Source organism: Trachinotus anak, unplaced genomic scaffold (assembly GCF_046630095.1).
Source record: "Trachinotus anak isolate AG129_WGS33_773 ecotype Australia unplaced genomic scaffold, CSIRO_AGI_Tana_v1 ptg000009l, whole genome shotgun sequence".
NCBI lineage: Eukaryota > Metazoa > Chordata > Actinopteri > Carangiformes > Carangidae > Trachinotus > Trachinotus anak.
Window position 1 is genome coordinate 22,478,348 of NW_027273860.1, and position 17,532 is coordinate 22,495,879.

At 39.3% G+C, this 17,532-nt stretch overlaps 1 protein-coding gene across 10 annotated transcripts in view; it reads left to right on the top strand.

Moving 5' to 3' along the window:
• The window catches only part of col11a1a (collagen, type XI, alpha 1a), a 75,526-nt gene extending 63,702 nt beyond the window's left edge, over positions 1–11,824 (top strand). For all 10 annotated transcript variants that reach the window (XM_071485864.1, XM_071485859.1, XM_071485856.1 and 7 more), the window contains 13 exons: positions 2,343–2,396; positions 3,589–3,696; positions 4,035–4,088; positions 4,585–4,638; positions 5,444–5,551; positions 6,146–6,199; positions 6,298–6,333; positions 6,422–6,475; positions 6,612–6,858; positions 7,503–7,615; positions 7,961–8,029; positions 9,690–9,923; positions 10,503–11,824. In XM_071485864.1, the coding sequence (XP_071341965.1) occupies positions 2,343–2,396; positions 3,589–3,696; positions 4,035–4,088; positions 4,585–4,638; positions 5,444–5,551; positions 6,146–6,199; positions 6,298–6,333; positions 6,422–6,475; positions 6,612–6,858; positions 7,503–7,615; positions 7,961–8,029; positions 9,690–9,923; positions 10,503–10,649 (1,332 nt within the window). In that variant the 3' untranslated portion in view covers positions 10,650–11,824. The remainder of the gene's footprint in view (positions 1–2,342; positions 2,397–3,588; positions 3,697–4,034; positions 4,089–4,584; positions 4,639–5,443; positions 5,552–6,145; positions 6,200–6,297; positions 6,334–6,421; positions 6,476–6,611; positions 6,859–7,502; positions 7,616–7,960; positions 8,030–9,689; positions 9,924–10,502) is intronic.
• The last annotated feature ends 5,708 nt before the right edge of the window (positions 11,825–17,532 follow it).

Genomic DNA, 17,532 nt, shown 5'->3' on the forward strand with positions numbered 1-17,532 from the left:
TGATGGTCTCTGTTGTTGGCTTCTGACCAAAGCTTTTCCATTCTAAAACCATGACTCAACAAGCCCTTGTGAAATGCAGGGAGTGTGTATCTGTTGGCATTGTACACTGGCCTCTTAGCCAGTGGACCAGTATCCTGCCTCGCCTCACAACAGTTCCTCCTCAACAACTCAGTCTTGGCAGTGAGGTAGGAGAGATTCGTTTCCGTAGAAGCAGAGTGAGGAAAACGAAGTGGGAGATTTAAGGGGTCAAGGTGTAGTACTGTCTGTGAAATAAAGCTGTCTCAAAGCCTACTAAGAGATGAATGTTAGGATGTTAAAATCATGACTCTTTTTTATCTTATCAAGATATTGAAAAGGCTTTCCACAAACTATCTGTAAAAAAGGAGCCATAGGTTCCAAACTCATTTATGTCCTAGTGGCAGAGGGAAGAGAGTGAGAGAGATATAGCAAGTCTGACACATTATTGATCAGTGGCTGCTGACTGACAGCTGGAACAAAACCAATGCATAACAGGGACATGGTAATATTGTTAGGAGGTTATGACAAGAGAAAGGCTGGATTTAAGAGTGCACCAACAAAGCAATGAAATAAGATGAAATCTTGAGTCTGTGTTGATTACGATGTGATTATCATCACTGAGACTTTGGTCAGCCATTACTAGAGGAACTACAGTAGGTCTCTGCTTTGGTTAAACTTCTCAAGGCTACAAGTCTGAGTTAAGATAAAACATAAAGATTTTAACACAAAGCATCTTTGAGTATCTTTGATGTCCATGTTCTCTCCAGTAAGGAGATCTTCTTTATACACTTTATCAAAGCCAGTTCCTTTTTGAATGCACTTTTGCAATGGACTAGTAAGATATTTCCAATATGATGTGTAGTGACTGTATTTCAAAGGGACACTCCAAGGCTCAGTCCAGTGGGAAGAAAACGTGCCATGCATTTTTAAACTGGGGTTGATTGCTTTTCTAATGTGCCCAATGAAATTTACATTCTGAGCATTAAGCATGGTATCAGTATGTGCTGCACCTAAATGCTCTAGGGATTATGGTAAGAAAAATGGCTATTTTATCACACTTGGCTCTTAACTCACTGAGAAAAAAATGGGACCTGAGATGATCTGTCACTGGTTGCTCATCTGAATACAAAATTTCACAGCTAGGATTGTGTAGGATCTGTTGGCTCTGTTTTGTGTCTTCTCAGCATTTTGCCTGTAGAAATTTCCAACAGTCCTTAAATCTCTCTCCAGCTCAGCCCCTGATTCTGAATAAGTCAATTTCATGTAGCTGCAAATTTAGTTTCATCTGAATTGATAAAGCCTTGGTACTGGAAATATATTCACCTTTGCTTCTTGAAAAAAGAGATATGGAATAAGTTATTAACCTCATCCAGCTTTAATTATTTTTTATTTGGGTTCAGATCAGTCCTTTCTTTTACCCTTTTATCTTTTCCCAGTAACTGGGATGCAATGCAATTAAGAATAGTAAATAAACTATTTCTCATACACCTGATCATCTACCTCATTTACTCTAGCTGCTATATATTGTGCTACAATTGAAATGGCTTTTGTGCTGGTTGTGCTGATCAAGAGCCTCTTCACCACCAGCAAGAGGTACATATCAGGGGAAGATGAAAGCTCCAAGATAGGAGGAGAGCTCACATTATAGGCTCACAGTCAATAGCACACAGGCTACACTCGGCCAGATCAGAGTGGAATTTGGATGAAGAGCAGCTTTGAAGGGAGTTGAGTGAAGGTGGAGTTGAAAGAAATCGTTGTGGGCCTAAAAGATCCTGACCAGAAAGAAAAGACAACCTGCCAACCCTGGGTGTGACTGGTGAAGACTATGTGTGTTTTCTGTGTGCTCTTATGTGGCTGCATGATTGTGTATGTTGACAAAGGCATGTCCAAGTCACTCAAATAGATGTTGACGTAAGAGAATTAGTGTACATTCGAGGACAATGCATTATCTTCCCTATTCCAAGATAGAACCCACCAAGTATTTATCAGGCAAGACAGTTGCTCAAAATGAAATCTAATGAAGGTAAACTGAAATGCCAAGAGGCTGGGGAGATGACCTGGCAGCATCTTTACTGGTGATGATCCCAAACTATTTATGCAGCCTACTTGATACTCTGTTGTACATCGTTTTCAAATAAAATGGACCAATATATAAACAGATGCATAACTTACTTTATTTCTGCAGACTTATATCCTAGTTAGCCTCTGAAATACTGTCAAAGGTAACTGATGATCATTTACTTGTTTGTGCAGTCCTGTTGTACAGCTGGTGTGCGTTGATGTTGTGTTGAACTGCTAAAGAAGTGTCCTCTCATCCTCTTCAGGGGCCTCCAGGGGCTGCAGGTGCAGAGGGCAGGCAAGGAGAGAAGGGCGCTAAGGTAACAAAATCAATTAATCCTTTGCACAGTAGAGGCATCTCAGCAAGTCCCTCGGCTGTTCTCCCCCCTTACCATACCCACATTGTCCCCCTCTTGATTTAAAAGCACAAAAACCCAGATGTAATTTAATTTCCACCATAGATTAGATGGAAATTTACAAACACAGCCTATTTCAGTAAAACTAAAATTCTCCTTGTAGTGTGCTGTGGCTTTATTTCAAGACTGATAAAAGGAGTCAACATTATTTATGTTGAGACATCAGATGTTCAATTACCATGCTTTTCTCTTTTACTGTGAATCAGAGATCCCTGAAATTTCTCTTTAGTTTGTGCTTGTTTTACAGTCTCCTCATTTCTTCAGTTTCTAAATGTGTACATTTGTTCTGTTGCTTTATGCATAGGCAAAATCAATCAGCTGGTGCATGCTGTAGGTAAATCTAATTTACTACAAAAAGATACCTCTTTGCTGTTCCACTGGTTACATGAATATAGATGTATAGATGCCTATAATCTGTAAACACCTTACAGCACAAACTCAATATTTTATTTCCATGTGTTATCATCTCCGTGTGTATATTAATGTATTTCATATTGCAGCTGGTCTGCTCTGCCATACTTTGATCTTGTGGGCATACCAATTTTTTCATTTACTTCATATGAAAACAAAGTGGGATGTAGCTCCATCTATTGTTGTAAATCTCATAGGGAGGAGCAGGCGCCCTTTGCCTCATTTGATAACTCAGACTTGTTTACTTGTCCCCATTCACCTGATCTACATGATGCATATTGTCTCAGCATAATTTATAGCTAAAAGCAGCTTGCAATTGAACACAGATAAAAATACTCTGACATGAGAGACTGTGTGGCAGAGTAGAGAAGTTGTAGCTGATCTTTTATTCTTTGATTCTCTTCTATCTTTTATTCTGCATCAAAACCATTACAAATTGTCACATTATCTAGAGGACAAACCAGATATGCCACTGTCACAGTCTTTTACTTGCAGAGAGTCCTTTTTTAATTTAATGTAATAAGTTTTGGTCAAATACATTGATAACAGGTTACTGCTACACAACAGATCATCAAGAAAATTAGTACTTAACATTAATATTATTACAATACCATCAGATTCTTTGATCATGTCATTGTTCAGCCTGCGTCATTCTCTCACAGCATACACATATATCCACACACAGGGTGAGGCTGGTGCAGAGGGTCCAGCAGGTAAAACAGGACCAGTTGGGCCTCAGGGACCTTCAGGAAAGCCCGGTCCAGAGGGTCTACGTGGAATCCCTGGCCCCGTTGTAAGTCTGAGCTACGACAAGGATCTTTCCTTGTGATATGCTACATATACGTTTTGATTTTTTAAATTTTTTTCCACATATACATTTAGCATGCTGAGACTAAAACACACCCAAAGTTTGCACACACATATTCAAGTTCTGCTAAGACATGATGATGGACTTCATGGAATAATCAGTACTCCCATTTGGCTTATAGGTTAGTTTCACTTGTATATTCCAGCACACTTTTTCATCCTGTTTGGGCTATTAATCATCCAGCTGAGCACAGAAAATCTATGGCAGGCCAGAGAAAATACAGCAGGCTGTGATGCTTACTACAACTGAACGGCTTTTTACAGGGTGAACAAGGACTGCCAGGCTCACCAGGACAAGATGGTCCACCTGGTCCTATGGTTAGTACGCATAATCTCTGTCTTTATTAATCTCTGTATTCATCTGTGTAGCTAGAGCTGGAGTCGTTGGTAGGTATAGAGCAAGGCAAGAAGATTCCCCCTGCTTCCCCTCCCAAGTCTGTAGGTTTAGTCAGGTAAACCTTATTCCAGACCTACAGTCTCACTGGACTGAACATTCAGAGATGAATGAATGCTAATGAACATCTAATTTGCCTTTGGATTTGAGCATGTACATGTATGGTTTTCATCTGTTCTGCAGTGTTCTGCTTTTCTTTTTACACAACTAATGATTTACCTGCCTCTTCTTTCGTAGCATCCCATTTTGACCCCTCTTGTGCTCTCTCTCATTTTCATCTTGCTCTCTTTTCCCTTTCATGTTTGTCATTTGTCATTACTATCTCACTCCCTATTTCAAATTTTCTGTTTTTCCATTTTTCCTCACACTGGCAGCCTTCTTTTGCAGAATTGATTTTTAACTTCTGCTGTTGTTGTTCAGGGTCCTCCTGGTCTTCCTGGTCTGAAAGGTGATCCTGGATCTAAGGGTGAAAAGGTAAGTGTAGCTCTTTTTCCTGTTTGATTTCCCAGATTCCAAATAGCCTGGAAGAGAAACCTGAACACAGTGAAAGGAACCTTTGGATAGTGATCTTGGTTCAGACAAAAGCTGCTCACAGCAACTTTGCAATTGATCAAAAGCAAAATATCTTTTAGAATTACAAAGCAGTATTAATATCAATGTAGCCATATGTTAACATTTAGGAAACAAAATTAGTTTTTACCACAGCTGCTGTAAAAGAAAATCTCTTAACAGGACTGAATATGTAGCATAATGCGATGTATCACTCTAATCTGTCTAATCTTTTCTTGCTGCCAATGTCAAATTTGCTGGCGAAATATAACTGCACAGGATATTCAGACAGCACACATTACTCTATCTAAATTGCCTCCCACACACTGATATGATAGCTTGAGAGAGAGAGCAGTTTAAAAGCTCACAAAAAAAGCAGCATGTAGCATGTTACGTTTTTTTATTTTTTTATGCTGTCCAATCATTGGATCTGGTTCGAGCTGTCCTTTTTCAAAGTCATCATTTTTGTGTTGTGTGTTGGCCTTGGCTTTTGTTTTTTTATGTTTTTGTCTGTCGCAGGAAAGACATTTCAATTATAATGCCTGTGGATTTGTATTGTAATGAAACTTCACCCTTCATAGCTTCCTGTTTGCGTTTCATTTTTATGGAAGAAAGCAGTTTTGTCCTTGTCAGACTTGTATTTGGTAGCTTTAAAGTTTAAGTAAACACAAAGGAACGTTACTGTAGTCTTTGATCTTTCTTTGTGTGCATATTTGTTTTTGTCCTGCAGGGTCACCCAGGTTTGATCGGTCTGATTGGACCCCCTGGTGAGCAAGGAGAGAAGGGAGACAGAGGTTTGCCCGGGCCCCAGGGTTCTCCTGGTGGCAAGGGTGACAGTGTAAGTGATTGATGACTCCATTCTGCTGCTGGCCCTCCACTTCTTGCCATTTTTTACTCCATTTGCCCTTCTACTGTGGCCACAATCATACGGTTATTTGCTGTTGACTAAAACCCCTTGCAAAAGCCATTGCAGTCCTGCAAGAGATTTTTTTTTTTTACCACCACATCCCATTGTGGTCAGTTTGTGTAACCCTAACTACTGTGGTAATATAATGTTCTGCATTGTGGAAAACACTGATGAAGAGATTTCTTCTGAACTACATCATTAAAATTAACCACTTAAATAGAAGGCATTAATGAGAGAAGGTTGAACCTCTGTCTCGATAAAGGACTGATGTAAGCATCCATTTTTAAATAAACATTGCAGAATGACTGAAAGTGATATTCTGCCCTGCTGTGGCCCCCAGTTTAGTTTCTATCTCAGTTAATAAAAAGCTCCCTAATTCCATGTGAAAGCAAAAGGTCCTCCGCCATCATATTCTAGATTTTCATTTCACTGATTATTTAAGTTTCACAATAACTAACAATACTTTTGTCTCCAGTCTTCCTTACATATATATCTGACTTCCGCTTTCATCTCCTTATATCAAAGGGTATTAGTGGGGCTTCTGGTCCTCTCGGTCCTCCAGGTCCACCTGGTCTGCCCGTAAGTCTTTTACAACTGATTCAGTCATTCACTTAGATTCTACACTGCAGATAGAATGACCTTGCCAAATTACTGTGTTTATGTCTTGTCTAATGCAGGGTCCTCAAGGTCCCAAGGGAGCCAAGGGTTCGACTGTGAGTGTAATCTGTGTTTTTTAAAGGTGTATTGCTACTGTATTTATATATGATTGCCATGATATATTTCAATTCATGTTTCACCCAGGGTCCTGCTGGTCCAAAAGGTGACACTGGTTCAGTTGGCCCTCCAGGTCCTCCTGTGAGTATATAAGACTGTTGTCTGTTGTCTCTGGTTCCCCTAAGCTAAAATCATCACAGTTGTTCTGTACAAACTCTCAGTCAGATCAGTCTTCTTTTATCAGATCTAAACCTTTGTATCTTATTTCACCCTGTAGGGCCCACCTGGTGAGGTGATTCAGCCCCTGCCCATCCAGTCCCCTAAGAAAACCAAACGCTCCATTGACATGCAGTCGGACGCAGCCAGTACCATCATGGACTATGGTGAGGGAATGGAAGACATCTTCGGCTCACTCAACAACCTCAAACAAGACATTGAACGCATGAAGTACCCCATGGGCACACAAAACAACCCGGCCAGAACGTGCAAAGATCTGCAGCTTTGCCACCCAGAATTCCCTGACGGTAGGTCAAATCAAAGCAGGAGAGTTTCCCTTTAGAAGAAATGCTGAAAGAGTTCTTTGTATAAAAACACAGCCCTGTTTGCAGTATCTGAAAGTGAGACACTGTATATTCAACCCATAGTTTAAATTCTGTTGTTGGTCTAGATACCTGTTCTTTTTAAAAACTGATACTCTGATACTAAACAGGAATTGTGATTGAGAACCCTGCACAGAAAATACTGGACTCATCAGTGGCAGAACTTTTGCTTTTCTTGTCTATTTTGCTAAATATTTGCCTAATTTTATCATTTTGACTGGGTAATTTTACCCCATTCACCTCAGTACTGCAACATGTAAAGTGCGGCAATAAGGCTGATAAAGACAAAGTTGACATTTACAGTGGTATGGATTGTTTGGCTTTATCTTTATTTCGCTGGAGGAAAAAACAAATTCTAAATTGTTGCACATAAATTACAGGTTGTTTCAGGCATAATAATAACACTTTATGCAGCAGTATGGAAGCCATGAAAATGAGTGGTAAATAACTTGTAAACAGAATTTCATGTTGGATAAAGGAATTCAGCACAGTTTTGAGATGGCGCTTGAAGGTATTTTCTGTTGGACATTATTTGAACAGGATGTTTGAGTGTGCTTGATTCTCCTCAGGTGAGTACTGGATTGATCCAAACCAAGGTTGCTCGGGGGATTCCTTCAAAGTCTACTGTAACTTCACCGCCGGGGGCGAAACCTGCATCTATCCAGATAAGAAGTCTAATGGAGTAAGTGATGCTTGAGATTCATAACTGCCTGTTACTAATCATGATTTCTCATTGAATATTAAGCCATCATGTTAAAACAGCTCATCATCAGTCAGCATAACACTCAAGTGAGGTTGTCAAAGGGAGCTATTTGATTTTCTTCGGGGCTAAGCTAAACAACGCAAAACCACTAAAGGGAAATGCAGTAAAATGATCTGATTCTATGAAGTTTGTGAAAATGATATTTCAGAGACATGATAAAGATGATAAACTTTTAAAGATTTCCTCATGTTGGCTGCATGATTCATTACAAAATGTGAAGCCCATGATAATGTCATTAATAAACTCTGGTTTTGTTTTCTGCAGGTCAGAATATCTTCATGGCCCAAAGAAGTTCCTGGGTCATGGTTCAGTGAATTTAAACGTGGTAAAACAGTAAGTCTCTTCTCCTTTCTCTCAACCTCTCTCTCTTTCTTTTAACCTCTCCATCATAATGCACACAACAGAAACTCCTTTACTAAGGGTTATAATAAATGAATTGCCCAATCTCTCCTATTTTTCCTGTGTTATCCCATGTACCTGTGCAGGGCCCTGTAAAATGGCAAGCAGCTGCTAACAACTCAAATAGCAGCACCTTCCATACAATTGCAGGGGACTGACCCAAAGTCAAGACATCTCAAACTACCTAATGGTTTGAGTGTATGTTTTAGGCAAAGCCAGGGCAGAGAGAATCTCAAAACCCAAGGGATGTGCCTTTAACATGTATAAGGTTGGCTTTTAGTTAAAAAAGATCTACATCCTTTTGAACTAGCACCTGTTTTCAGTTATTATGGGAACATTACAATTTTCAGCCTGTTCCATACAATGAACAAAGTATCAATAAAACATTACAGAGGATTGAAGCAGAGGTTTAGCATTCCAGTAGTCATCACTCTGCCCCTGAACAGTTTCTCTGCAAACATCTGCTACTGTTACTGTTAGTCAGAGATGAAAGACAAAGGTTTATCCTGGAGTCAGAGAATAGACTTTAAAATAACCAACTGTGACAGGACATCATACAGCTCTGTCTCTAGATTCAAGCTTTGTAATAGAACCAGACTATTGCTATTAGACTAGTTGGAGTCATTAAAACAATTTCTCAAGTTATTTTGTACATTAAACTACATATAGTACATGTAATATTTCAAGACTGAATCCAAATGGTACAATAATATTTGGAATCTGAATTTTATCTTTTTCTGTATCAGGGGCTTTAACTGTTTGTTTAATCACTGTAAGTAAAGTACCTCCAGTGTTTAGAGAGTGCTGTTTTCTCTGCTGTATTTAGACAGAGAGAATACCCTAACACATGAGGATGCTCATGTACTGCACTCCTTATTGCACATTAGGCAGCGAAGGAAGACTCCAAATTGAATGTAGGAATTAGATAATGTTGACCATGTTAGAATAAGTAGAAGTACTAATTACAAAGAATAATTAATGATTAACTGTTATTCCTACCCAATGTATTACACAGTACAAAGGAGGTATGTTATTTTTCATCATTTAAATCTTTGAACTGCCTGTGGCATTAATAAACTACAGTCTTAGTCTTAAGTACAAATTTTTCTTTCTCTCTGCCACCTAAAACTTGACAGAGATTATTTTAGACTGATTCAATTATTCACATATGTTTCACCAGGCAGTCAGCATCCTCATATTGCTTGAAGTTAAGCAAGAAAAGCGGCCAAATGTTCATGTACATAGACGTAAAGCTGACTATTGAGCTGGCAGCTGGAGACGCAGCGTGTGTGTCGTCTACCATCTTTGTCTGTTTATCAGAACATGTTCAACAAGCTCAGTTTATGTTCCAGTAGCAGTGTTGATTTTACAATTCATTTTATTGTTTTGTCCTTGAAATGCTTTATTAGTAGTCTGACTGTTCCTTTGTATCTTTGCATATTTATCTTTGTTTCTTTCTTATATTTCATATTTTTTTGCTTTTATATATATACATTTTTTTTTTCATTTATAAACAAATAAACAAGTCCAATTCTTCTGTGAAAATATGGAAATGTGGATGTTTGACATTTGACCTCTCTTTTGCCCCCAACAGCTTTCCTATGTTGACGCAGATGGAAACTCAGTAAACATGGTACAGATGACCTTCCTCAGACTACTGACAGCCTCAGCCAGGCAAAACTTCACCTACAGCTGCCATCAGTCTGTGGCGTGGCACGACACCACCAGCGACAGTTACAACAAGGCGCTGCGCTTCCTGGGCGCCAATGATGAGGAGATATCCTATGACAATAACCCTTATATCAAGGCCCTCTCAGACGGATGTGCGGTAAGCCCTGTCCACAGCTGCTGTTTGTCAAAATGAGCCTTCTGTCACTGGCATCATTCAAAGTGAATGTGCTAGTTACAATATGCACTTTTTTCTGTTTTGGTGTTGGATCTCAAATTTTAAGGTTTAAAGTTAGATTTTAGTTAGTTCAACTAGCTAGTGGGTGCTATTAAGAAAAAAAACTGATTAGGACATTATTTTCCAGTAAAAATCCAGCGTGGCAACTGACACATTTGCTCTTGTGGTGTTTCAAATAAAAGGTGAAGAAGCTTTTAATAGTTAAATTAATTAATTAATTAGTTTCTCATCCATTTGGCACTTGGTTAACATAAGTATTCCTGCTGAAATGAAATTATATAAGTAGTTCAACAAGCAGGAGTGGAAAGTTTTGATTTGATTCTAACTGATGTCAGCTGATGACAGTCCAGCTACTTTTATTTCAGGGACATCAGCTTGCTTGCAGTGGTAACACACAGTAAAAGGTTTTGTGCAGTTAGAAACATGACAAAATGTGTGTGTTTGTCTAGGATCTGCTTGTCTAATTGGTTCCTCTTTCTCTCAATGTCTCTCTTGTTGCAGACGAGGAAGGGCTATGGAAAGACTGTGATGGAGATTAATACTCCCAAAATCGATCAGGTTCCAATCATCGATGTCATGTTGACTGACTTTGGCGACCCTAACCAGAAGTTTGGATTCGAAGTTGGGCCCGTCTGCTTCCTTGGCTAAATTAAAAAGAAAAAAGAACAAAAGGACTTGATGGGGCCAGCATAGAAAGTCAAGTTGAGACGTTTTGGGTACCACCAAACCCCATTTCTAGCCCCCCACCCTTTTCTATGCCACATGCAAGTTTTGAATAAGAGATGGTGTAGCAAACATGTCTTTCCATGTATGTATGTGTAACCCAGGAAAATACTTGTTGCCCTTGTAGGGCTCGAACCACATGACTTAACCACGTTATGGAGCAAAGTTGAAGGACATCTGAACGTGTGGCACAGGAGGGTGAATCGGAGGTAACCGAGGGGGGGGGGGGACACAGACCTCCTCTCTGGATTCTCCAGGTGCTGTATGAAAACGACTACAATGGTGCTTGTTCAAAACACACAAAAGTATAAAGAGGTGCTAAGAAAGAAGGTGTATTTTGATAATTATAAAAAAGAAACTGTAATTATTATTTTGTACAATACTGTTATTTCTGAATCCACTTTCAAAACTTGCATGTGTATCAAACCCTGCTTCTGGCTCTGTAATTTCAGTGTTGGTTCAAAGATATACAGTGTAAGTTGAAGACATCATTAAATCAAATAAATTTATAATTCTGGTATTTTTTGTTCAACATATACTGTGTACCTGTCACAAAGCAAATAAAATGAGCATTCAAACAATTCCCCATTGCTAAATTAGACTGTATGCCTTTTGTATATATTGACAGTCCAAAGCTTGAGGTCATTTGCTACTTTGCCCTTATGACCATAAGTGTAACAAGTGGAAGTATCACACCAGCAGGTAAACGGCAACATCTCCCACTAATGTTGTGATCCTGTGCTCGTAGGAAGCAATCATGGCATTAATTTTCCTTTATTTAATTCTATTTGTTGTTTTTTCTGTTTTGTTTTCTGACAGGCTTTTTATTTTGGTTGTATACCTCAAACTTTCTTGATAACCTTTAAGATGCAAGGATGTTATGCCATGTATATACCTTGGTTAAGCAATTAAGTTTATATATTTTGGGTGGGGATTTTTTAAAGAGAGAATTACGTTAACTGTTAGACATCCACTGTTCAAATCCTTCTGTGAATGCAATGAGAAACCCTTTAGGTGACCCATTTTTGTAACTAAAATGAGAAGATGTTTTAATGTGCTTTTTATAGTTCATTTAAATATTAAAAACTGGATTCAGTGAACTTAATGTCTCAATGGTTTGTGTAAGATGACTTTGGACTAGCTCTACCGAATGTATGTCAAATGTTTTAAATCAAGGATATGTTAATTCGACTCAGACTCTGGGCTGGTGCAATTCCATCTCTCTTGAAACCAATAAAGTACCATCTTACAATAATTTTCTTTCATCCTGAGTACATGAATGGACAAATGAATATAATATTTCCCTTTGTTTATAATAGAAAGAATGAAAAAATGACCTGCCTGTTCAGTATTCAAAAAGCACAGACAGACAGACAGACAGACACACACAGACACACATACACACACAAAACACAACAGTGGAGGTCTGGTCAGGTAAGATTCCTCTTCACTGCCTGTAAATGTTTTCAGATGTAATACCACTCACATCTGTACAGTAAGCATGTAGCTGGAACTAGCAGCCTGTTAGCTTAGCTTTGCATAAATACTGGAACCCAGGGAACTAGCTAGCCTGGCTCACTGATTAACATGTTACTTGATAAAGGTATGCTTAAAAACAACTATTTGCATTTGCAGGTTTTATACAGGAAAAAATATTGGTTCTTGGTTTCTTGGCTCTTTCTAGGCTTTCTGTTGGTCAGTCTGTTAAAAGCGACCAGGCCGTCATTAACATTTCAGTCAGTGACACTTGTGAAAGGACCATTTATTGAAAATGGTTACACATATTTTGTGGAAAAGGCTCTGCTCTTTGAGGGAGAGGATTCTGCTTGGAGAGCTAATCCCTCTTAAGAGACTTTACTTTTGTTTTACCTAATAAGCTGCCTAAACAAAGAGGTCATTAGAGGTCACTTTCAGCCTCAGAATGTTGTATTGCATGTTCTCGGAAAAAGAAGAAGAATAGAAGCTTAAGAGTGAGACTTAAGTTTATGCAAGTGCTTCATTATTTGTCTTAATGTTTGTATTCCTTGGGTTATAACACGTCTGGTACATAACTCCCCTGTAAAAGGCGAACTGTTGTCCTTATCAATTTTTATATGGATTAAATTAACAAAATATAGCATGTTAATTAGTGAGTTTTAAAGATGCTGATGTTGTCGATTTTTTTTTACCTTAGCCTGTTGCAGGCTGTAATGATATATCTACCAAACAGACATGAGAGTTGTATCAATCATCTCATCTAACTGCAAAAAAAGAAAAAAAAGAAAAAAAAAATTGTCCAAAACATTTTTTAATTATGATTCTTTTACAGCTGTTTTGCAAGTTTTAAGGAAGGAAAGACTAAGGCTAATTAACTTGTAGTACTCTTAAGTCTCCTATGTGGTGTTTTGTATTTAAGCAAGGTTCATGCTCATTTATGTATTTATTAAATAATTGAACGCCTCAGCGTTAAAGTAATGCAAACTTAAATGTCTTCCTTATCTTCCATAGCATTAACCAAAACCTTCTTTTCAATAACATTAATATTGTAATTTTAACAAACAGCATTACCATCTATCACACAACTTCATAACTAGGGCCAGAGAGAGATGTGTTGCATTCCATATGTACATCCATCCTCCAGCACACATGCACTTGAACCAGCCTTCCATATCACCCAGGCAGGTTGATGAAACTTGGATAGTCCTGTATTTATGTGGAAGGGCCTCCTTATTTTTGATGTGTTTTGGTTGGAGATGACACAATTGTGCAGCTGCTCCTGCAGCAGCAGGGGGAATGTGCTTGCTAGGCCAATCTTCACTTTTGTGTGCATTTTCTTGTTGAACATGAGTTCATATGGCAACACTCCTGTGGTACTATGTGGAGTTGCATGGTACGTGAGCAGGAAATCCTGTATGAATGGTTTCCATGGTTTCCTCTCCTGCTTGGCAGTAAGAAGTGTCTCTTTGAGAACACTGAACCACTGTATGGTTCTGTTTGCTAGTGGATAATACAAATACACTCCCGTGTTTAATGTCTCTCACTGCAAGGAATTCAGCAAACTCATTTGAGGTAAACTGTGTCCAATTATCACTAACAAGTTCTATAGGGTTACCAAACCGGGAAAACACTGTAGACAGGAAGGTGGTGATTGCTGTGGTTGTGACAGAGAGAGTAAAGGGGACTATCAGCCACTTAGTGTAGTAGTCAATCAGTGTCACCTCAAAGCAGCAGTTTCAGTTTGTTGAACGGTGCGATGATATCAATTGGTGCGATGATATCAATTCCCACTTTCTGCCATGGGCCATCTGGCAGTGGGCAGGCTGCATTCTCTTCTGATGGGATAGGAAAATGGGAGTTGGCAGCAGAATTTGGTGCACCTGCACATATCACCACATGTATGTTAAACACAGAAGTGTAGTTGACCTGGTGGTCTACATGCAGTGTTAATCTGGTCCCTCATAGGAGAGTCTTCCACTTTTGTGTGGAAAATTCTACAATGGAATACTTCCGTTAGGCAGGGGTAAGTGAACGCGAAGTAAAAGCAACTGTGTAGCAGTTTGTGTCCGTATGGCCCCCAAGCCATACTATGTTGTGTTTGTAGACACAATGGTAGGAAGGCTGGGGTCAAAGAATGACAAAGCCAGGCTATTCAAGATGCAAGATTTGACCATGTCAAAAGCTTACCTGTGCAGCTGACAGCCACTCAAATGTGTCATTAAGCAGGCATTCTGTCATGGGCTCCACTGGCCTTGTTCCTTTTCTATGCCATAGACTAGGGCATCATCCAGAAAGTTCCACCCCCTTGAGGTCTTTCAGAAGCAGGGACATGACCGTGGAGAGCACACTTTAGCACAGTCCATGTGGAACCCCACAGAACCTGAATAGCCTTTCATGTGTTATGAAAAGGTCATCCACATGGGGAAGGGGGTCACTGTCAATCACTATAGCCTTGTAGCCTTGCTCACATAAGTCCACACACATCCTCACTACACCATTTTTTCATCATGTGACTGCAGTGGGTGATATCCACTGAGATGCATCAATCCTCTCTATCACGTCCATTTTCTGCCTTACCAATTCCACAGAGACAGCTTGTTTAATGGAGAGTGGGAGACACCTTCCTGACTTTTACATAGTAAACAAAACCTTTAGCAAGGCCCAGTTTCTCCCCAGCCATTGGTCCTGCTCTGATCTCTTTCATCTCTGTCACTAGAACCGCAGGTGTGTACAGTGTTGTTATCAATACAAAGTTTCAGTGTCCTGAATTAGTCCATTCCAAAAACAGCTGTGCATGTCTTCACAACATATAGTGTAGCTGACACTGTATTGACTTTGTGCTACACTGTAGTTCACAGTCAACCTAGCACTGGAACATCACATTTGGTATATGTCACTACTCCTCTTAATGGCTCAGTCAACAGAACATCACTGAAGTGTTCTCAGTAGAGGTACTAAGGAATGATGGACACAGCAATGCCCATATCCACCACTAACTCCACAGGACAGGAACCTGACTGCATATGACTCCGTATGAAATCTGTCACCTGGTTGTCCATCTTGTATCGTGGGCATTGTATTCATTGCAAGGACAACCACTGTATCCAGAGTGAGGTTGGCATCTGTTTGCTCTAATAGTCTCTCACATACTTTTGAGTAGCTAGCATGCTCAATGATACAGTTCTGTATTTTCAGCAAACCTGCACATTGCAGCCAGCTCACGCAGTGCCCCCATGTACTCAGTTACAGTCTCATGTATAGTCTCTGTACTCTGTCTGAACTCTACAACATGTATTGTTGGTCTGAAATGTGTACACAGTGCCTTCTTGGTTGAATCATAAGATGTACTTGCATCTGTGAGCATGTAAAACATATGTTGGCCTTCGTTACCTTGGCATTGAAGGAGAATTGCAAATTTGCTCATGTTGCGACAGTCATCTCACTCTGTATGAATGGCAAGCAGATAATTGACAAAAATCTTCATCCACATATTGAACAGAATTGCAGGTTGTTCGGCGCATGGCAGGTGAAGAGAGGCACACCAACATTCGCCATCATCGCCAATTTGTTATATCCAAAGTAATCCATCAAGACAAATAACAAAGCACTTGTATTAACTTAACTCTCACTCTTTACTGCTTCATCTACTCTTCTTTTTTCAAGAACATGCAATACAACATTCTGAGGTCTACAGCAACCTTTAGTGGATAGATAGTAACTGAATACACAGCAAGACGTATTCTCAGCTGTGACCAGTAACCTCCTAGAGTCTCTTGACTGCTCCCAGTCAAGAGTAAGATACAAAACCCCATAAAATAGCAAAATGTTACTGGTTATAATATGGTTGAAACAACTGTGACATTAAGTATTAGTTAGTGAGCATTCAAGGTGCTGTTAGGCAGAATCAGTTATATACTAGGTTGTTTCCCCTTGATTCCTGTTTTATGCTCAGCTAACCTAAGCAGCTGCTTCATATTTACCATCCAGACATTAAAGTGGTTAATCTGAACATTTAACTCTTGGCAAGAAAATGAAACATCAAGTAGGTGCTTCAAGTTTTCATTTCAGCAAATTTATCCAGTGTCCCAAGTGTTTCTAATTTAATCTCATCTGTGCAGATTGTTGCAGCCACATCACTGTAATCTTCTGAAAATTGTCCATAAAATTTATGGAAGAGTACCCCCCCCCCCCCCCCCCCCCCCCCCCCCCCCCTCCTAAATTAATGATTAGAATTCAGTCCCTTTGTTTCCTTGAAACAAATTTCAGTGATGGCCTGTGTTACAAAGAACTGACCACAACTAAAACTTTTATTTTTATTTATTTTTTCTCCTTTAAGACTGCAAAAGAAATCCACATAATAACAAATGAAAAGCAGCAACACTAATGGATTTGTGTTTTCTTTTTGTCTTTTGCGGGATGAAGGTCTTTGTGGATAAGTAACCAAAGACAATACACAGCTGCTCTCATATCTAGAAATCTGACTGAGTTTATTAGACAGCCAAAGCCATGACAATCCAGAGTTGAGACCAGGAGGCAGAGTCACAGTCTTACACACTTCTCTGCGCCTCTCTTAGAGCTGTCTCCTGTCATTCACCCCCTAAAAATTGTGTCTGCCCCCCAACCATTTAAAAGTAATAGATCAAAAGTGAACAGAGGAGGAGTTAGACATGAAAACCTAATAAAAATTAACACAACCACTATTTCAGAACCAAATAACAGGAAAATTAAATGTGAATTACTGAATATCAGATCATTCTAATCCAAATCTCTACTGGTCAATGATCTGATAACTGATCATCATGTAGATCTGCTCTGTCTGACTGAAACCTGGCTGCAGCTGGATGAATATTTTAGTCTGAATGAATCAACAACCCCCACCCATGTTAATGTTCACATTCCTCGAAGCACAGGCCGAGGAGGAGGAGTGGCAGCCATTTATCACTCCAATTTATTAATAAATCCTAAGCCTAAGGTTAATCATAGTTTATTTGAAAGCCTTATTCTTAGTCTGTCACACCCAAACTGGAAGACACAAAAACCAGTCCTACTAGTTACTGTATATTGTCCACCTGCCCCTTACCCTTAGTTCTTATCTGAGTTCTCAGACTTTTTATCTGAGTTAGCTCTCAGCACAGATAAAGTCATCATAGTGGGTGATTTTAACATTCATGTAGATGTTGAAAGTGACAGCCTGAGTCATGCATTTAATTCACTATTAGACTCAATTGGCTTCTCTCAGCATGTTAATGAACCCACTCACTCTTTTAACCATACCCTTGATCTGGTTCTGACTTATGGGATTGAAATTGAATAACAGTATTTCCCCCAAACC